A 19799-nucleotide genomic window follows, 5' to 3' on the forward strand; every position below is an offset into this window, starting at 1 on the left:
GCTAACTACAATTCTGATAAACAAGGTACAAAAACACTTAAAGTGGTCGTAAACGGCGTTTTATATGTGTACCTACTGGTAAGCCTATAAGGCACACCTGTAGGATATACCGAATGTCTTCTAAACTTGCGTTGGTTAAGGGTTATTCAAACTGGAAGCAGCCAGTGACGTCACTTGTGCATGCGCACTGCGCTTTGAATTGACAGCGCACCAGGTATGCCATCAATTCAGAGCGCTGTGTATCCTGTGAGCATCTGCGGGAACGACGTCATCGTGGCATGGCCATGCGGCGCATACTTGCACATTATGGTTTAAACCACCTGGGGGCCACAGCATTTTATTTTCCCAAGGCGTTTACTGCCACTTTAAGTAACAAAATTAATTTGGGTTTGACCTATTTTGAAGATCCTGCTTTCACCATGCACAGGGCTCCTTCATAACATTCAAAGACTGCCATCTTTCCTACCAAACCTAAACAGCAGCAAGACTGTGGTACATAATGGGAAAAAAAAAAGCCACTCTTTGCTCACTTTATATTTGGACCCAGTAAGGATGGAGGAATCTCCATATGAGAATACCATTTAAACCTGAGATGTAAAAGAACAAAAAGCAAAAGCAGAAAAAAAACACAAGTAAAATTAATGTGGTGCCTTTTAGTGTTAAAAAAAAAAATGTTCTACTGGACTATTCTGTTTGGTTAAATTTCCCTGCAATTTGTTTTCCTTTAGAAGCAGTCTAACCCTTTACTGGCTCCTCCAACACTAAGTATGACTGTCACACACTGGCCACTGCATCCCAACAGAGGTGGTTATTTGATGGTGTTTGGGGTGATCAGTAAGAAATGCCTCCTGAATATGTCAGCAGAACCATGATTAGCTACCTCTGCACTACATCACTGATCTCCTGTACACAGGACAGTAAGTTATTCAGTACAGGGTTTGAACCATGAGAAGCAGCTGCTGCCCCGGCCCCTGCAGAAGACACCTGCAGCTCCTGCAGGCTGACCTCTAAGCGACTAACTGCCTCGCGGAAGGCAAATTTGTTTCGTGTTTGGGGGATGGAGTCCACATATCCAGTGCAGTAGTCCAGAAGCTGATGGCCTGTGTCCACTAGCTGGCTGTTGGGTTGGGGTTGTGTTAGAGCAGTGGACAGCATTCCAGCACACTGCAAAAGGGCCTCTTTGCTTATTTTTTCTGCAGGTACTTTCTCTGCAGGTTGTTTGGGTTTCCGCAGGGCACCCCTGCCACTTCCAGCTGCTCCATTGGAGAGCTTTCCACTTTGTGTGACTGGAGGTGGCGGTGGCAGCAGAGGTCGGGCTGGCTTGGATGCCCTTTCATGGACTGGCTGTGCAGACGAAGAGGGGGTTGTGTCGTCAGCTGACGGCTGCTGGAGGAACCTCAGATTTGGTGGAGGAGGGGGTGCGCATTTTGGCTTTAGTCGGCGATGAGAAGGACGATCCTTCTCACAGCCAGCTGGCGTGACATGCTCCTGAAGCAATTTAAAGGTGTGACCTAAAGAATCCATTCCAACCAGCTGGCTATCTGTAGATGCATTCCTCGGGGACGGAGAGATGAGAACTGGCACTTTGTGGTTGTGGGCAGCTGCAGGGAAAGAGGAAGCAACAGCACCAGACTGTTTGCTGGGTGATGACCTCTCATCTGCACCTGTTCGTACACCACCATTTCGTTCACTGCCTCCAGTCCGCGGAAGCATTTTAGATTTTACTCTGTCCCTGCTTGGCTGAGGGGGTGCTATGTCTAATGCAGTTCTAGGAAGCTCCTGTTGGTTCTCATCTGGTTGAGAAGATACTGAAGCACCTCGGTCCAACTGGACCTTAGTCCGATGGCAGTTTCTGGGCAGGGTCATGGCCATTCTGTCCTGCTCGGGAACAATGGGACTCATCGAAGATGTGGAATTGGACCTCGGAAAAGGTTTGGACTGGTCCTCACTGCTCCCTGATTTTCCTGTCCGCAACCCAAATGTCTTTTTGATGAGACGTGGGGTAAAGAACCCAGATATTCCAGTCCATCCACCACCAACTCCAGCTATTGCGTCTTCTGCAAAACTGCGTTGGGATACTCCTCCATAGCTTTTGTGAGAGCCAGGAGAAGCAGGAGTATCAATGCCATCAAGGTGTGGAAAAGCAGATAGTTCACCAGTTAGCTCTGGCCTTTTATGAGGCTGGTTCTCCATTTCACGGAAAGAGCTGCTGCGTTTTGGAGGCTGTGGAGCACTTTTCTTCTTCATGAAAGAACTGAAGAATCCACCCTTCCGATCACGTGTAAACGTAGTCTCTTTAGAATCACCCAAAAGACTGCTTGGAGATTTGTCCCTCTGCTTGCGGGGAAGGGCAGGAGAGCCAGTGGCTACAGGAGATCCCCGAAGAACTCCTAGAAAGAAAACCATTCACATTTGAGGAACTGATTACTTTTGACTGATTTGATCCACCAAGTTTATCCTGCCCTCTCCAATACTTTACAACACAGGCAAACTCTCTACTAAACAGAAAAGATGTGCTTCATTATCAGCACCTGATTTACCTGGTGTAGTGCTGGAGGTTGAGTTATCAGATGAATCCCCAGTGCCTTCAATGTTCTCTTTGTTCTCTGCTTTCTTTTTCAACGTGCGACATTTTGAGGGCAACATAGGGAGGCGACTTTGACATGACGTGGATGTGGAGGCAGCAGCATTGCGCCCCAGTTCCTCAGCAACCTCTGAAATATGATCAACAAAGCATTTAGTTGTTTTATGCAAGAAGGACCCTGACAAAAAGCATAGTTGCTGCTTGCACCAAGGATCTATGCAGAGCTGCCAGGCTTACACTAAGATAGGATGTATTCACTTACATAAATGTAATGCCTCATCTATGCTTTAGGGCGCTTTCACACTGCCCCCCTCTGTGCTTTGACCACAGCAGTGTACCTGTGGTTTTCATGTGGGTTATTTGCGCTTTCCCATAGACTTCTATTATGCTCAGTGGTTTCAGTGTTTTCAGAAAAAGTATCCACACTGCAGGACATAGTAGAAGTTTATGGGAAAGAGCAGCTAACCTACATAAAAACCATGGATACACTGTGCTGTGGCCAAAGTGCAGCAGATCAGTAGGAAGCCACCCTTAGGGTTAAAAATATGTACTCAAACGGTATTAGTGTACAACAGGAACAAGATACAACATATATTAGTAACTTACCTTCATTGATATTGGAATCATGAAACATAGTCTCAAAAGCCTGGTGTGTCTCTGCAAAAGAGGGCCTATCTGCCGGATTCCACTGCCAGCCTAAAGGAGTCAAAACAAGAGAAAAAAAAAAAAGTATTAAAAAGGGCAGGAAAAAAAAAAACTGTACAAAAAGTAATCTACTGGGCTGCTTTTCCTTTGCTTACACATAAAAGGTGTTCTACAAAAGGACTACTGTTCACTTCAAATACTCATTTAGATTAAGAGAACAATTTTGCTTTTCTTTTTAAACTTCTTTTAAGTGTGTACTTAGGAAAGCATGGAAAGGACACCTGCATCAAAGTGTTACTAAACCCACAACAGTAAAATCAGTCTGTATATGCAGTAAACCATGCTTGTTATTCTCACTGTGGAACCTAAGGGGTTAACCCTCTGCATTGTGTAAAAAGGCTGTTTGATCCTGACTTCTCTGATCCTCCCCTTCTTCCAGGGTCCCCCTCTTATCTCCTGATAAGACATATCCTGTGGAGTCACTCTGAACATGCTCAGTTTGGTGTGTATTGCTAGAGAGGTTTGTTTTTTTTTCTTGGAAGAGTGCATGTGATAAGCACAAGGCCAATCAGCACTGTCCAGACAGAGGTAAGGGGAACTGCATCCTCCCAGAGCAAAATGAAAACTCCTCCTACAAGCTTTAACATGTGCTCGGCTGGACACTGATCGAAGTCACAAGACTGCTCTAACTGCTGATGACAAAAGGTATATAGCAGTTTATATTTACTAAAATAATTGCACTTCCATGTTGTGTGTACTGTGGGAGACCAGATATAGTGAATGCAGGGTCCTGGGTTTAGTAACACTTTAAATTATAAACAGTTGAATTTGATGTAAACGTTTAATTGCATTCATTCAATTTAACCAACTTTGTTAAATTAAAGCAGTAGTAGAAACTCCTGTTTTTTTTTATGCCTGCAGGTTTATGCCATAATGTGCTACTATACATTGCATACCAGCACATTATGACAAACTTGCCTTTAAACTGAGCCCTCCAGTGTTGAGCGATCACCATTTGTTGCTTTCATTTTCATCCTCTTTTCTTTTCGCATTTGCTCTCTCTCCGGCCACTTGAATGGCTAGACTGTGATGACGTTGTTCCCGCGCATGCGAACAGGAGTCACGATTGCAGAATGGCGCTCTCTGCATTCATGACACACCAAGTTTGCCATGAATCCAGAGTTAACTGCGCATGTGTAGTGACATCATCAGCTGGAGCCGATGTGAATATCTCCCAAACAGCACACAATATAAGGGGATATTCACTGTAAGACCTTTCATAAACTTACCTGTATATACACGTTTTAAATGACAGTTTACTACTACTTTAAGCTGGCCATAAATGGATTGAAATTTGGCGGGATCAGCCAGATTTTGATTCATGTGTGACTGTCCCTGATTGACAGAAGTTGATTGTTAAACATTTTCTTGTCCATTCAGCAGAAGTTGATCTATCAGCAGCTACAGCCAATCATCTTCAACCACTAATTTGTGTATTCTGAAAGTGTAGGGTCCTGCATTCAGAATACAATGTCCCAGCAGGGGGCATTCCTCCATCCACCTCACTTGTGCGGGTGGAGGAATATGTACTTTTTTTTTTTTCAGTTCAGCCCTCCAGGTGAAAAAAAAAAAAAAACCCCACACAAATTCCATGGCCAGCTTAAATGTACCAAAATTTATGGAAAGCAGTACAAAGGATTTACTCACATGCTCTCATCAGCTCATAGACCTTTGGAGGACAACCCTCTGGCTGCTCCATGCGGTAACCTTTCTCCAGCAAGTCATACACCTGAGACAGGTCAATGCCAGGGTAAGGAGACATACCATAGGTGGCAATCTCCCAGAGTAGAACTCCAAACGCTGCAAAAAAACAGAGGGAAATTAACCACTTCCAGTCCGGACACTTTTACCCCCTTCCTGTCCAGGCCAATTTTCAGTTTTCAGCGCTATCACACTTTGAATGACAATTGCGCAGTCATGCAACACTGTACCCAGATAAATTTTTTAGCATTTTTTTGAGACCGATAAATCATTATTTTGGTGGTATTTATTTACCACTGGGATTTTTTTTTTTTTTTTTGCTATGTAAAGCGTGCACAAGCAGGGTGCGGGGAGGCCGTTTATAAACGGCCACCCGACCCTGCACTGCCACCGTCTGGCAGTTTATATACAACGGCCGGACGGGAGGTGGTTAAGCTCTTGTGAAAAAGCTGGTTAACTTGTACTTTATAAAAAGCGTAAGTTTAATTTTCATCCTGCAGGAAAACAGATACTATTAAGACCAGCTTAAGTTTTTATTTGTATGATATTCAACTCCTTCTAAAGGCCCTAGAAGCCTACAAACCTTGACTATCCCCAAGTCCATGACTGTAGAAGGATATGCTGCGCCCAGGCGCTGCATTGTAAGATCTACGTGAAAGGGGCATGCATAGCCTTTACTATGCAGGAATGGAGACTTCAGGAGGAGCTCTGGGCTGCAATCATGTGTCACAAAAAGACAAAAGTGTGAACATACTGTGCTTTAGGCTATAAACAGTTTAACATTTTTCACTGGTAAGCTTTAAAGGCAGTCACTTATCATACATAATTTCAAAGGCCATGTGCAACCTGTAACCTTTCCTGCTTTAACCCCTTCACTGCCAGAGCCGGTTCTGCATTTTTTGCTCACATCCCTAAATCATTTTAGGCCTGAAGACTGCACAAAACCTCCAAATATATCTTCTGAAAGCAGACACCCTAGAGAATAAAATAGTGGAAGTTCCAATTTTTATGTCACACGATATTAGCGCCAAGGTCTAAGAAAATGCAAAATTTAATTTCAGTGAATTTTAGGGCAAATAAATGCAATAAATTACCCAAATTTTTGGCAAAATAAAAAAGACAAGGTTGTGCCGAGTAGATAGATATCCAACATGTCAAACCCTCAATTTGACAGACTTCAGTACCCCATATATTTTTTTTTTTTTTTTTTTTTTTATAGGTGATGCTTCAAAACCCACTACAGGTCATCAGTTTAATGTTACGGAGGAGGTCTTGTGCTAGAATTATTGCTCTCACTCTGGCAGGTGCGGCGATATGTAACGTTTTACAATCGACGTTTTCACGTGTGGGCGCCTCCAACATGTGCGCTTATGTTCATATGTGCGTACATGTGGGGGGTGGGGAGCCTAAAAATTATTTTTTGGGAGGTTATGTGCTTGGGTGTAACTTTTTTTTGCAAGAAAACTTTTTTTTTTTTTGCTTAACTTTTTTTTTTCCCATCACATAGGGGACACAAAGTCTCTTATGTGATGATTTTTAGGTGACCGATTCTTAAACCCTTCACACTGATGTCACACAAATATGCTGCCTCAGAGAACTGGGCTCCGTGTATTTGCGTGCCTGTCTTTCTGCTGAGAGTGTGCACAAAGACCAGCACAAAGACCAGGGTGTCACTGAGAGCACCGGGCCCCGTTCTAATGATCGGGACCTGGGACTCCCAATTCCGGGTCACGTGATCGCTGCGATAGCCTTTGATTGGCTATCACAGTAATCAGTCACTGTATAGACCGCCCCCTCCCTTTGTTTTCTCTATGAATGGAGGAGAGAGATACATTGTATCTCTCTAACCCCTTGCATAAATGAAAAAAAAATTGCTAAAAAACAAAATGAATAAATATTACAAAAAAAATATAAAAAATAAAGAAAAAATATCTAGATCAAGGTTTGATCTAGTTCATTGCCAGGGCTAGTGTTTGGGTCAAGGTCAGAGTCAAAAGGTCAGGAATTTTATTTTAAATTGGTATCAGTGTCAGTTCGTGTCAGTGTGTTTTAGGTAAAACAAAATGCGCACTATTGTTTCTGAGCTGTACTACGGGTACAAACAAAAAAATAACATACAGATATATGGTATTGCTGCGATCGTCAAGAGCTGGAAAATTTATTTTGGGTTGTTCTTTGGTGGTAGATTATGGTAGTAACAAGAAACACAGCTAAATAAAAACAAAATGATTTTTTTTTTTTTAGTTGCTAGTCTTGCGCTCGGAGGATCAGTGGATTAGGCAAGAAAATCTCTGCTTTGCAATCCCCTCAACAAAAATGAGCAGTTAATCCATGCAGTGCGGTAACAGCCCCACTGAATGGGAAAAAGAAAGGTTTTGCCCAGAGTGCTTCTTTAAATACAATATTGCATACAGAAGTGCTCCATTATACATCCTACTTATTCCTTTTTTTCCCCCAGATTGGCCAGCAAAATCTGAATATACAAGATAGGAAATGTGAACTACCAAAGCTTACCCCAGACATCTGACTTTATAGAGAAAGTGTTGTATGCTAGGCTCTCTGGAGCAGTCCATTTTATGGGGAACTTGGCACCAGCATGAGCTGTGTATGTGTCTCCTGTCATGAGCCGGGAAAGTCCAAAATCAGCCACCTTTACCACATGATTCTCGCCCACAAGACAGTTCCTTGCTGCAAGATCCCTAAAGAAAGGCGTAGAGAAATATTTAAATTTATACAAAAGGAAACTAAAGAAACCCACAAAAAAAAAATAAAAAACAAATCCATCACTAGCTGTACCCAGGAATCACCATTACCCTGAACTCACTTATAAACAAGGATAGGGAGAGCAAAATTAGTGCCTAGCAGAAAAATGACATGCAGCTCACCGGTGTATGAAGTTTTTTCTCTCCAGATACTCCATGGCAGAGGAGATCTGAGTGGCCATGTAAAGCAGAACTACAGCAGTCACTTCCTCTCGGTTACACTCTCGGAGATAGTCCAGCAGGTTCCCATAGTGCATGTACTCTGTAACAATGTAAAATGGGGGCTCCAGTGTGCAGACACCTGATAAAATAAAATAATTACTCTAAAAAGGAGAGAAAGCATACTAAAAGAAACAACTATTAATATGGGGCTGCACAAATGCAAAGAACTGGGTTACTTTCTATAGGTACCTAGGAGTTGGACAAGGTTGGGATGTTTGATCTCTTTCATCACTGCAGCCTCCTTAAGGAATTCTTCAACCTCCATAGTGTCTTCCTGAAAAATAAAAAGTAACCAGTAAGTAGGAATCCAAAGAGTGTTCCATCACTTACATTTCATATTCCATAGTAAGACTTTCCCTATTTACATAACAGATTTACTTACCAAAAATTATTACTTTCTAAACTGCAAAATGCCCTACAACTGAATCACTATGCCAGCATGCTCTGGTATGTAAATGTTAAACAGCTCTGATGGCTGAGTGTCAGGCCCTGTCCTCTGAGTCCAACTACCGGGCCATCAGTATAACGGGTGAACTCACTTGCCAATAGTGGAGGTGCAGGAAACAGAGGCCAGGACTTGCCCAAATGAGCTTCTTGAAATTTGCATACCCCAGAGCTCCTGAATTCAGGACTTCTGGGGAGCTCAGTAGAAAAGCTGAACTGACATGCAGCACACGAGAGCCTGCTATATGGGTACCAGTGGAGTTTTATCGAGTCTTATACAACGTTGGGTACACTGACTGCATTCTTGTCACCGATTTGCTGAGTTAAAATGATTCTAAAAGGCTAAATTTTTTATTTTTTTTTAAATAACAAACATGTTATACTTACGTGCTCTGTGCAATGGTTGTTTAAAGAACAGAACAGCCCTAATCCTCCTCTTCTGGGGTCCCTCGCTGGCGCTCCTGGATCCCCCCCCTGCTGAGTGCTCCCATAGCAAACCGCTTGCTATGGGGGCACTTGTGCTCAGCCCCACCCCTCCTCACTGACAGTGATTGACAGCAGCAGGAGTAAAAGGCTCCTGATGTGGTGTCTGAGCCAATATGGATAGAGAGAGAACATCACTAGATTGAGATCGGGTTCAGGTAAGTAAGTGCTTGCAGAAGGTTTTTACCTTTATGCACAGAAAGAATTAAGGTACAAAAATGTCAGCCTTTAGAACCACTTTAATGTATGACAGACCCATATCCTGCACCTTCAAAAACAAACTGGCTATGGCAGTGTCAACATTTCTTAATCTTGTCAGGTGTCTTTTAAAAAGGTACTCCAACCAAACATGAAAGGTTTCCACGGAGACTCTTGCAGGACACATTCTACCTTCTGTGTGACTGTTTTTACCTTCTAACCAGGTTGCTCATAATGAAAATTCCTGAAGGTGAAGATATCCTTCTCTTCTGAAGATCCCAGAATCTAAGCCTGAATAAAAGGCAAACCAGTGTGTTCCCTAGGCCTACCACTGTCCCCACTTCCAAACCTCCCAACAGCTTTGATCACAATCAATGAAACATAAGAGAGACTCCACAGTACATATCCCCATGACAAAAGACTTCAGTTTCACTCAGCTATGTGAAAAGCCTAGTGAATTGTGTTGAATTTTATAAAACTCAGTAGATCAAACCAAACCAAAAGGTCTCTTTAGCTGGTCACAAATTCTTTTCCATCCAGCTTACAGGCTGGAGAAAAAGATCAGACAGATTCCTCCATCCAAGATACTCAGTGCAGATGGACAAATCTCACTGCAGCTCTTGTATTTTTGACAGCTGATCCTGCCTGCTGTCAAAACAGTATCTGCATCTGGATGGACGCAGGTTCTGTTTGGATAACAATTCTTCAATTGAAGGATGTCAGCAGCAGACAAGGCCACCCATTGAGTTTTAGCTAGTTCAGTTTTAACCAGAATGCAGCTAAAATGCACCTTGGACAAATTGTAACTATTTGATTTTTTTTTTTTTTACTTCTACATGAGGTATTTGCCATAACTACACTTTAAGATGTTCTACTATTTCCCATTCCTACATGTTTTGGAGAAACAAAGATTTTTTTGTTAGCCATGCAGCTTAAAACCATTTACACTGCATAAGGTTAGTTACCACATTCAAAAACATCAACTATTTGTTTAGAAAATAAAGTACAATACATTTATATATATGGGTTCCAAAACTCGTTTAATCTTTTAGTGGAAAAGAGAAAGATACAAGAGTATGTATTAACACAAGTTACACCACAGAGGGCGCTATGACAAAGAGAACTATGGTGTCACTAAACCCATATATCATCCTGGGTGTGAAATAGAAGGCCTCCTGCACACAGGCTGTTTTAAAAACTCTCCTAGATGCTTTTCCTCCTGGCAGCAACCTTTTTGCAGAAAAAACACCCGACGCTTGTAAAAGTGTCTAACGCTTTTACAAGTGTTTAGGTGCGTTTACAGGCGTCAAGTGCTTGGGCATCAATTCATTTCATTGGCTAGATTAAAAAAATGATTCTGTCCTTTGAAATGAATTAATGCTCAAGAGCTAAAGACACTTTGCGTTAACACGCATTTACAAGCATTTTTTCTATCAAAGCGTTGCTGCTCCTGGACGCACTGGTAGTGTTTTTTTTTTCCTGCCCCTAAACGCTGCTAAAAGTCTGTGCGTGCATGGACACATAGGGTAACATGGAGGGACGTTTTGGGGAAAAAAAAAACAAACCCTGACATCCCTAAAAGTGGCAGGAAAAAAGTCATGTGTACATGAGGCCCAAGAGCTCAGAAATATATATTTAATTTGTATTTGCTTTACTCCATGTACTTTTCAAAGGCAATTATGATTTCCATACTGCAATGTACTGATTGGATGTTGACATTACACAGTTCTGGTTACCTTACCTTGAGTGTTTTCACTGCGACAGTGAGATTGTACTTTTTCCAAACCCCGACGTAAACCTCTCCATACTGTCCCCCTCCCAATTTGTGCTTCATGGTGATGTCTGTGCGCTCCATCTCCCACTTGTCATGGATGGGGGAGACCCCGTAAACTGTAGGCTTGTTGCACTTTGGTGCTGGGTAGTGTAAGATAGTGACAAGGCCATCAGCCACGGTGGAGTGATGGTGAACCAGCTCAGCCAGTGTGTTGAAACGACTTTCAGCTGTGACATAGACCTAGAGGACAGGGTCAAAAAGTCAATGTTATTTCTACACTGTGCTTTCTTTCTACATAGACAGGACAAATATAGACTTCTAGTAAACATGTCTGAGTTTGAAAAGTTACCTTAAATGCTTGTGCGGTTATCCCATGCATAACTACATACATTATAAAAATACATACATACAGACTGGACAAGAGTTTCAGGCAGCCCAGAGAGTGAACAGGAAAAAAGAATCCAAATCAAATCAATATTTGGTGTGACCACCCTTTGGCTTCAAACCAGCATCAATTCTTCTAGGTACACATGCAGTTTTTGAAGGAACTTGGCAGGGGGGTTGTTCCAACCACAGATCTTCTGCGGCTGTAGGCTGCCTCAAATCCAGCAATTTGGTTGGTAACAGAATGAGTCTGGTTCAACTAGCACCAACCCAACAATGAGAACCTTCATTTTAACCTTGCATCTGAGCCTCTCCAGGCAACATAGCTATACAATCCCACTGTATACCACTATGTACCACCACTCAGTTCATACTTAAAATCTATTCAATGTCTTAAAGTGATTCGTCAAGCCTCCCCTTTTTATCGATTTCACCTACTAAGGTGAAGACTTACAACACACCTGTCTCTTGAATAAAAGTTCTTCCGTTTTCCTCCTAGCTAGTCTCCTCAGCACCACTTTGCTGTGGAATGGAGCCACCCTGAAACCACAAAGTTCTCTGGAGCCACCTCCACATGCACACTCTCACCTGGGACTAGCTGAATGTCCTACGCTATGTGTGTAAACAGACACACTACTTAGGACAGGCAAGCTACTCTCAGCTCCTGCGTCCTCCCTATTTAGGCTAGGTTCACATCTGTGCGGGTGGTGCTGCTGTGGATTCGCACGAAAATCCGTGCAGCCGCACCACCCGCACAGAGAAATGCAGACTTGCGGGTGGGTGCCATTAGTTCTAATTGTATGCCACCCGCACTTGAAAACGCAACCGTACTGGGAACCAAGGTTCCTGTGCGGCTGCGTTTTCGGAAGAAGTGCAGGGACTTCTTCTCTGCATGTCACGGGGTGCGGGAGTCCATTCAAATGAATGGGCTCTTCTGCCCATGCAAAACGTGGCCCACACGGCCGCATATATGTGAACCGGGGCTTAAAGCTAAGTGACAAATAGCTGAAAGACCCTGTATTGTCCCTTACCACATATTACGCAGTGAGTGTGAACAGAAATTCAGGAAAGCTGTGCTGGTGGTAGTGAAAAGTGACAGTTTTTGGGCACAAATTAACACAATGTACTTGGAATTGTTTCCCTGGTCAATGGGAATTTGTTTTTTAAAAAGTGGAGCATTTAATGCTACTCAAAACTGGTATGTTAGTTATGGTTGAACCCTGAGCTTTTCAATAGCTTCTTGTATATCTCAGCAATGGCAGCAGTTATCTAGTACTCCGCATTCAGATGTACAGCAATTGAAAAGAAAAACAAATTCAGGAGAATAAGTTCCTTTTGCATTGGCTACAGACTTTAAAATGTAGAAGTCTTCGTGTGAATTCTTATTAGATATACCACTATGAATGGAGAATTTACAGTTTTGAATAGGCTGACCCTTAAGGTGCATAACAATCTCCTTTGTGACATTTCAGCATAAAATATCTTCTTGAAAGACTGACAACTTATGATTGAAAACAATATCCAAGCATATCGAACCTTCCTCATACCTTGCCATCAGAGGCAGTGTTGATTCTGTAGTGGTAGACTCGACCCTCGTATCGCAGAGAGATGGACAGCTGGCCTGGACTGCTCTCGCTCTCACGCACCAGGAAACTGCCATTAATGAGGCTGCTGAGGAGATACTCGGCTGCACTGCGAGACACAGGACCGTGGTACCATGAGTGCTTCTCCAGGCTGTTTACAGGAGTGATGTAATTACTGGGCACCCAGCCCTGGCCGTTCTTAGATAGCACCTCGCACCATTCCCCATTCTGGTTGTAACACAACACACGAAGCTTCTCTCCTGAGAGATGGAGACACACAAGAAAATTCCAATTAGTATAAGATTCACAGATCAATGTACAACCTCTGTAAACAATGTGTAATTAGCAAATAATTTATTTCAGGTAGTTATATAGCGCCATCAATTTACGCAGCGCTTTACATATATATTGTACATTCACATCAGTCCCTAACCCTCAAGGGTGTGGGAGGAAACCAGAGTACCCGGACGAAACCCACGCAGGCACAGGGACAACATGCAAACTCCAGGCAGGCGCCGTGGTTGGGATTCGAACCAATGACACTAGTACTGCCAGGCAGAAGTGCTAACCACTTAGCCACTGTGCTGCCTGTATAATGCCAACAAACCAAAAATAAAAATAATCTTTAGTGTGTCTTCGGTTCTAAATTTAATTTGAACCCATACCGTGATTAAGTGAGGAATATTAGGTGGCCCTTTTTAGAAAAAGCTTCACAAAAACCGACTCACCAAATAGGGTGGGGTTCCATAAGGTTATGCACAGTACCAACCAAAAATATATACAGGCAACGCCAAAGAGGCACTAACCTATAGAAAGCAGCCTCACAAGGAAACCAACTGCAGCATGCTGTGAAGAATTAGCAAATAATGTCCTGTAATTTGGGATAAGACTAAAATGACAATATGACATGCGTTGTACAAAAAGGAGAGAAAAAAAAAAATACAAGGAAAAAAAACCCAAAACATACGCACATAAAAACACACATTTTTAAAATATATATATATATATATATATATATATATATATATATATATATAGATTGTAAAGCACTACATAAATAGACGGTGCTACACAAGTACCTGTAATACAAAAAAACAAAAAACCAGTTGAGAAGTTCTGCATTTATTCTATTACCTTTTGTAATGCTCAGGGTATTGTCTCCACTAGCCACAAAATCATAAAGAGCAAGAAAGAGGTTGGGGTCACTTTCTGTGGCTCCGAGCAGGTTCTCCTTGGAGCTCCAGCGGATGGCTTCATTGAGTGCTTGAGGTTCTGAGTCACTGCCATAAGGACGGTGCAAGGCTTCTGGCGGAAAAAAAAAGGAAATTAGTGGGTGGGTTGATAAGGAATCCCTTGATCTTATCCACACTTTCAGGTATGAAATGATATGACATTTATAGAATAAATACTCAGAAAACACAACACTCCCTTATTAACGAGATAAGAGACAAAGTGACAAACACTAAAATAATGCAATAACTCCATCATTTCAGGTTTATGTTTGTGGACTTGCTACTCTTTCATCAGTGGCAAATTTAACCATTTCAATATTATCACAGTAACACCACAGTGGGAAAAAAACATTATTACTGACAAGAGAGTGAATTGTGTCATTTATTTTCTAAAATTTCTAGCAGTAGTAAGGGTGATGGACCAAGCAGTGAAGTCCCTGGTCATTTAACAGTGCAACAGCCAGTCAAACTGGACATATGAAAAAGATAAAAAGGTAATTCTAGATTTAAAGAGGAATTAAAAGTCTACAGGACTTTCTCCCCCCTGAGGATGTGATCCTGGTTTGCACAGACATTTTCACCTAGTGTCTTCAGCAATCTTAAATGTGACAGTCTGGGAAGACAGACCTCCTCCACATGTACAGGGGAGCTCCTTTACCCTGGCACCAAGGTGTGCCTTGAATGTACACTAATCTGCACATGTGCAGAAGTGTACATTCTAAATAAATTTGCTAGCAGGCAGGTGAGAAGCATTTATAGCAAAAGACGCATAGAATCTCTTCTGCAATAAATGCAATAATGTTTTTTTTTTTTTTTGTTTTTTTTTAACGCTTATGTTCCCCTTTGAAGTATTTAAAGTCAAAACTTTTCCTCTCACTTCCTTTTGTGTATCCAGGACAGGAAGTAAAAGGGATAAAAGGCATTCTATTATTGGTGGCACTGGCCAAGTGACTGACCCCCTATGGTCAGTGTGCAGAGGGGAAGCTGGGGGACCCAGAAGATGGCAGCTGTGATTGTAGCAGCACCAGCTACTACAGTGATTGTCAGCTTCTCCAGCAGCCCTTCAAGCATGCATACTTACATTGTGACAAGCTGGATCAATGTAACTATCCATTAAAAGATCATACCTAGAGTTCAGTTTTAATGTTGATATGTCCTCAAATATGAATTCATTATCACAGGTTGTTAGTGGTGTTTTGGACCATAAGTTTTAACATAACAATCCTAGAAATACCAAAATAACCCCAAGATATTGAGTAAAAAATAAAAAGATCCAAAGTCTTCCATGTAGAACACAAATGTCTTAGTACACTGCATCTAAAGTGGATCTTTAACGTTCACTGTACTAAAAGCTGGGTACACACACTTGTCTTTTTTTTTCGTTTTGTTCTGTGCAACCCAGCAGACTGAACGAACCCCCCCAAAAAAACAAACCCAAAAACGAGAGATCGCCTTACCAACACAAGTGATGCTAGTGCAGCAATCTCCCCTGCTGTGCTATTGTATTCTGACAGGACCACCTCCCATCAGTACACACCATTGGCTGCAATCGCTGATCAGATGCTGGTTTTCCAGAATGTCTGTTCGACACGAGCAGATCATGAGACCGCCTTCTGTAGAGCAGACAGCTGTACACATATGCCGAAAGTCAGCAGGAAAGTGGACAATTTTAGGCTCATGTGTACAAGAATTTATGATCATTTCCTTTCTCCCACCTCTTAATTACACAATCACTAAGAAATTTGAAATCTGAAAGTTTTCATATGTACAGCACATTTAAAGTGGACCCATCACCATTTACTACACTTAGTTATTCCCTTCCTCCCCCTTCTCTATTACAATTGCAAACAAACAATCTTCATGTTCTGTGATTTGTATATAAGCCAACCATAGATGGTTCAAATCTCAGCCGGTTCAACAGGAAAAGCGGCCAAGATTCTAACCATTTATGGGCAGGCTGAAACGTACTCAAGTTCATAGATCGATCAATTTGGTACAACCAGCCTGTCGGATTTTACATGCGATTATCGCAAGCAGTAGTTATAGCCACTAGCAATAATCACTTTCTTCTGGCGGGGACGGCTTTGCCTGCTGGCAGAACACAATGGCTTGGTGGAAGGAATTCCCGTCAACCCGTAATTGCAGAAAAAGAAATTTGCACCGTCTATGGCTTCCCATAATTTGTTCTTACTCCTGCACTCTCCCACAATCTCATTTTTTACATCAACGTGCCTCCTGAAATATTCACATCACAGAAAACTTCAGATCATAAGTGCCAAAGTATCCCAAAATTTTGCACATGCATAGATAAAATCTATGCAGGTGCAAATCTTGCAATACTTCAGTACTTACAGACCTGCAGGCTTAGATAAATGGGAGGGTAGAGGAGTAAAAACAAACTAAATACAAATCACAGAACATGAAAATTGTTTACAATTGTGTAATAGAGAGCTGGAAGGAAGGGTGTAGTAAATGGTGAAAGATCCACTTTAAATACAGGTATGTGCTGTACATATAAGGAGGCCTAAACCTTTAGCTATCAAATTTCTTAGAAGGAAACAAAAAAGGGGAGACACTTTAAACTTGCAAACATGACCAGAAAAGATTAGTCAGAAACATCAAAACTTCAGTAATTTAAGATGGCCATATAGTGTGGAGAGCCGGTTTACAAAACAGTGTTTGATCTGTTCTGTTTGATCAGGCAAGCTCAAATAGTGGTCTTTGATCCTACAAGTGCGAAGAAACTTTCATGTATGAGTTATTACCCTGAACCTATAGCCAGATAACATTTTTCAAAAGACGAGGTCCATGGTCTACCACAGCACAGATGCCCTTGGGAAGACTAGAAGTCTGAGGTGACCCTAGGCCTGAGGGACATGACTTCCAGACCTAGAGATTTAACAGCTCTGAAATTCAGGGAATCCCTCAGTGCAAACTCGGTCCGGGAGTCTGGAGGCTAAAAGAGGGCAGCAATGTTGTGTAAGAGACAGACGCTGGAGGAGCCGAGAATAAGACACCACGGTAAAAATAGGTTATGCAGAAAGCCAGAGAACAAGACCCCAGGTTTCTAGACTCCTTCACTGACCACTAGACACGGCCTATTTCCAATATGACTTCACCCATGTTTAGTGCCAATTATAGACAGGACGTGTGTCATCTTCTAAAATAATCAAGACCTGCATGATTTCAACCAGCCAGACCATTCCTTGAATACGTTTATTGTTTATGAGCATTCTGGACCACAAAAATAGACGCTCAAGGCTTATGTTGCAAAGCCATTTAAATAAGACTTGCATGTGATCCGGTAAAGACAACAATACCCAGAACGTTCAGATGTAAATAGAACAGAAAATAATTCTGCATTTGACAGAACATATTGCTGTCACTGGCTGCCCACTGACATTGAAATGATGGCTGGGTGCACCTTGAAGCCTGCACATGCAATCTAGAAACCAGACTGGATTAGTGGCCAATGGATCTCCTCTGCATCCAGCCGGAATGGTCACTGTTCTGATATACAAGCCCAGAATGCATTTATCAGAGATGCCAAGATCTCCTATTGTTTATGCCCAGTACAATTAATGATGGTCTAATTCAGTGTTTCTCAACCTTTTTTCAGTCAAGGCACCCTTTAAATGGACAGTCCCGAGGCACCCTTTAAATGATGGACAGTCCCGAGGCATCCTTTAAAATGGACAGTCCCGAGGCACCCTTTAAATGATGGACAATCCCAAGGCACCCTTTAAAGCTATTGACAATATTGAGGCACCCCATTCTAAAATGTGAAAAACTATTCTAATAGTTTTATATAACTCAGCAACACCCACACATGTAGGACACCCAACATTAGAGGGGATTTATTCTTCCAAAGCAAATACACTTCTGCACACTGGTACTGACTAGTATTCCAATGTTTCTCTTCTCCCTCAGTTTTTCTCCATCACTGAGCTAATGTGACCCCAGCACTGATGGAGAGGGGCAGGGGAGGGTCAAACTAGGATGCTGTGCAGGCAGCTGACATCCTGCTTATCAACTGATGTCATTGGTTGTCAGGACGCCGGCGGCTAGAAGGTCATAATGGTGCACAATGACAACCTGTGGCTTTGTATAACTAAAAGGCAGGTTTGTTCCATCCGCTGGCTTGTAAACAAGTTTTGGGCAATTTTTAGAAATTTTGCCAAGGCACCCCTGAAGAAACCTCAAGGCACACTGGTTGAGAAAGGCTGCTCTAATTAATCAATCTGTATTGCTTCAGTGAGTCTGTGCTCATAAAACAAACAGAAAAAACAGTATACAGCAGTAAGGGCACCACACTAATGGTAATAGAGTCTAGAGTAAAGACGTTCTACTGGTGCCCTTCCTTCTCACTAATGAAACAATCTCAGAATGCATACATAGGAGGTGCTAAGATTTCCTATTGTTCCTGATATGTACCTGCTGTACCATGTACTTGTATGAAAAAGTATACTGTCCTTTTGTATTGCTTCCTTTGTGTGAAATGTCTGCTGCAGGGGTGGACTGACAACTCATGGGGGCCCCTGTGTCCTTGCCCACACTATAAGCACACCCAAAAAAAGTTTATTTAAAAAAAAAAAAAGTACCAGGGGCATTTCATGGGGCCCCCTACTGACCCTGGGCCCTCGGGCAGTGCCTGGGTGCTCGAATGGTCAGTCCGCCCCTGCTCTGGTGTTCCTGCCAGTCCCTCTGCTCTGCATTCCTATTAGAAACTGACCACACTAAGCATGAGTACAAAGCATGGTCAGTTCTCTAGCTGTGCTGGGAACTCAGCCTGCTCTCCTCCAATGATCAGACTTTCTCCGACACTCCCCCCCCCCCCCCCCCCCCTGCACAGCCATTCATTGGGAAGATCACTGTACTGCTGCTTCTCCTCCCCCAGCTCTTATGCAGCTGAGAACAGAGGGAATGTGATCACTTATAGAAAAAGGGAAAATAAAAAAATTATAAAATACTTTTTTTTTTTTTTATGTATACACAAATGTTTTGCCTTTCATTTTTATTTTAAACGGAACGGGTTGTTTTACAAGGTGAGGGTCTGCAATCACTTTATTTCTGTATAATAATAATAATAATAATAATAATAATAATAGAATACTGCGAATGATGGTCTAATCAAGCCAAATTGCTACGGCTATTGCCTTTTGTATCACTCAACCCTTCCTCCTAGATTGTGAGCTCTAACGAGCCGGGCCCTCTGTTTCCTCTTGTACCAAATTGTATTGTAGCTGTAATATCTACCTTCATTTTGTAAAGCTGCGCAAACTGTTGGCGCTATAAAAATCCTGTATAATAATAATAATCATAATAATAATATGGTGAGGCTGATCCCATAAATCAAAGAACACCCAAACAAAAGTTAGGTCTGGAGGGAGACCAGAAGATAACAGTAAGGGGCTCCACCAATGATAATAGAATCCAAATTAAAGAACAGTAATTGGCATCCATACTGCTATGTAATGAAACAAGCACAGGCACATTCAATGGACTAGAGAACAGATGCTTTAATGGAGGAGAAAAAAAAAATGGTCTAAAAATTGAATATGGGGCTGCCTAATGTTGACTTCCTCCTGAAAATGCCATGTGCTTGGCTGTTAAACTGACCCACTGGCTTTAATATGAAGTCACTGACCTTAAAGTATGTCTATCAGAAGTCTTTTTGCACATGCTTGTTCTGGGTTACTGACAAAGTGTGGAAGAAGCAGGGTCAGC

At 42.1% G+C, this 19799-nt stretch overlaps 1 protein-coding gene across 3 annotated transcripts in view; it reads right to left on the bottom strand.

Annotated features, from left to right (window-relative positions):
• Positions 1-516: 516 nt before the first annotated feature.
• The window catches only part of ABL2 (ABL proto-oncogene 2, non-receptor tyrosine kinase), an 87241-nt gene continuing 67958 nt past the window's right edge, over positions 517-19799 (bottom strand). For 2 of the 3 annotated variants that reach the window (XM_089683970.1, XM_089683972.1), the window contains exons 2-11: positions 13975-14145; positions 12805-13100; positions 10841-11113; positions 8164-8248; positions 7876-8053; positions 7505-7689; positions 4937-5089; positions 3191-3280; positions 2541-2714; positions 517-2390 (exon numbers count right to left, since the gene is read on the bottom strand). In XM_089683970.1, coding sequence (XP_089540096.1) covers positions 877-2390; positions 2541-2714; positions 3191-3280; positions 4937-5089; positions 7505-7689; positions 7876-8053; positions 8164-8248; positions 10841-11113; positions 12805-13100; positions 13975-14145 — 3119 coding nt within the window. In that variant the 3' untranslated portion in view covers positions 517-876. The remainder of the gene's footprint in view (positions 2391-2540; positions 2715-3190; positions 3281-4936; positions 5090-7504; positions 7690-7875; positions 8054-8163; positions 8249-10840; positions 11114-12804; positions 13101-13974; positions 14146-19799) is intronic. The other variant, XM_089683971.1, reaches the window with a different exon arrangement.

The sequence above is a fragment of the Staurois parvus genome, unplaced genomic scaffold (genome assembly GCF_062004578.1).
Source record: "Staurois parvus isolate SC_StPar_1 unplaced genomic scaffold, SC_StPar_1.0 ptg000332l, whole genome shotgun sequence".
NCBI lineage: Eukaryota > Metazoa > Chordata > Amphibia > Anura > Ranidae > Staurois > Staurois parvus.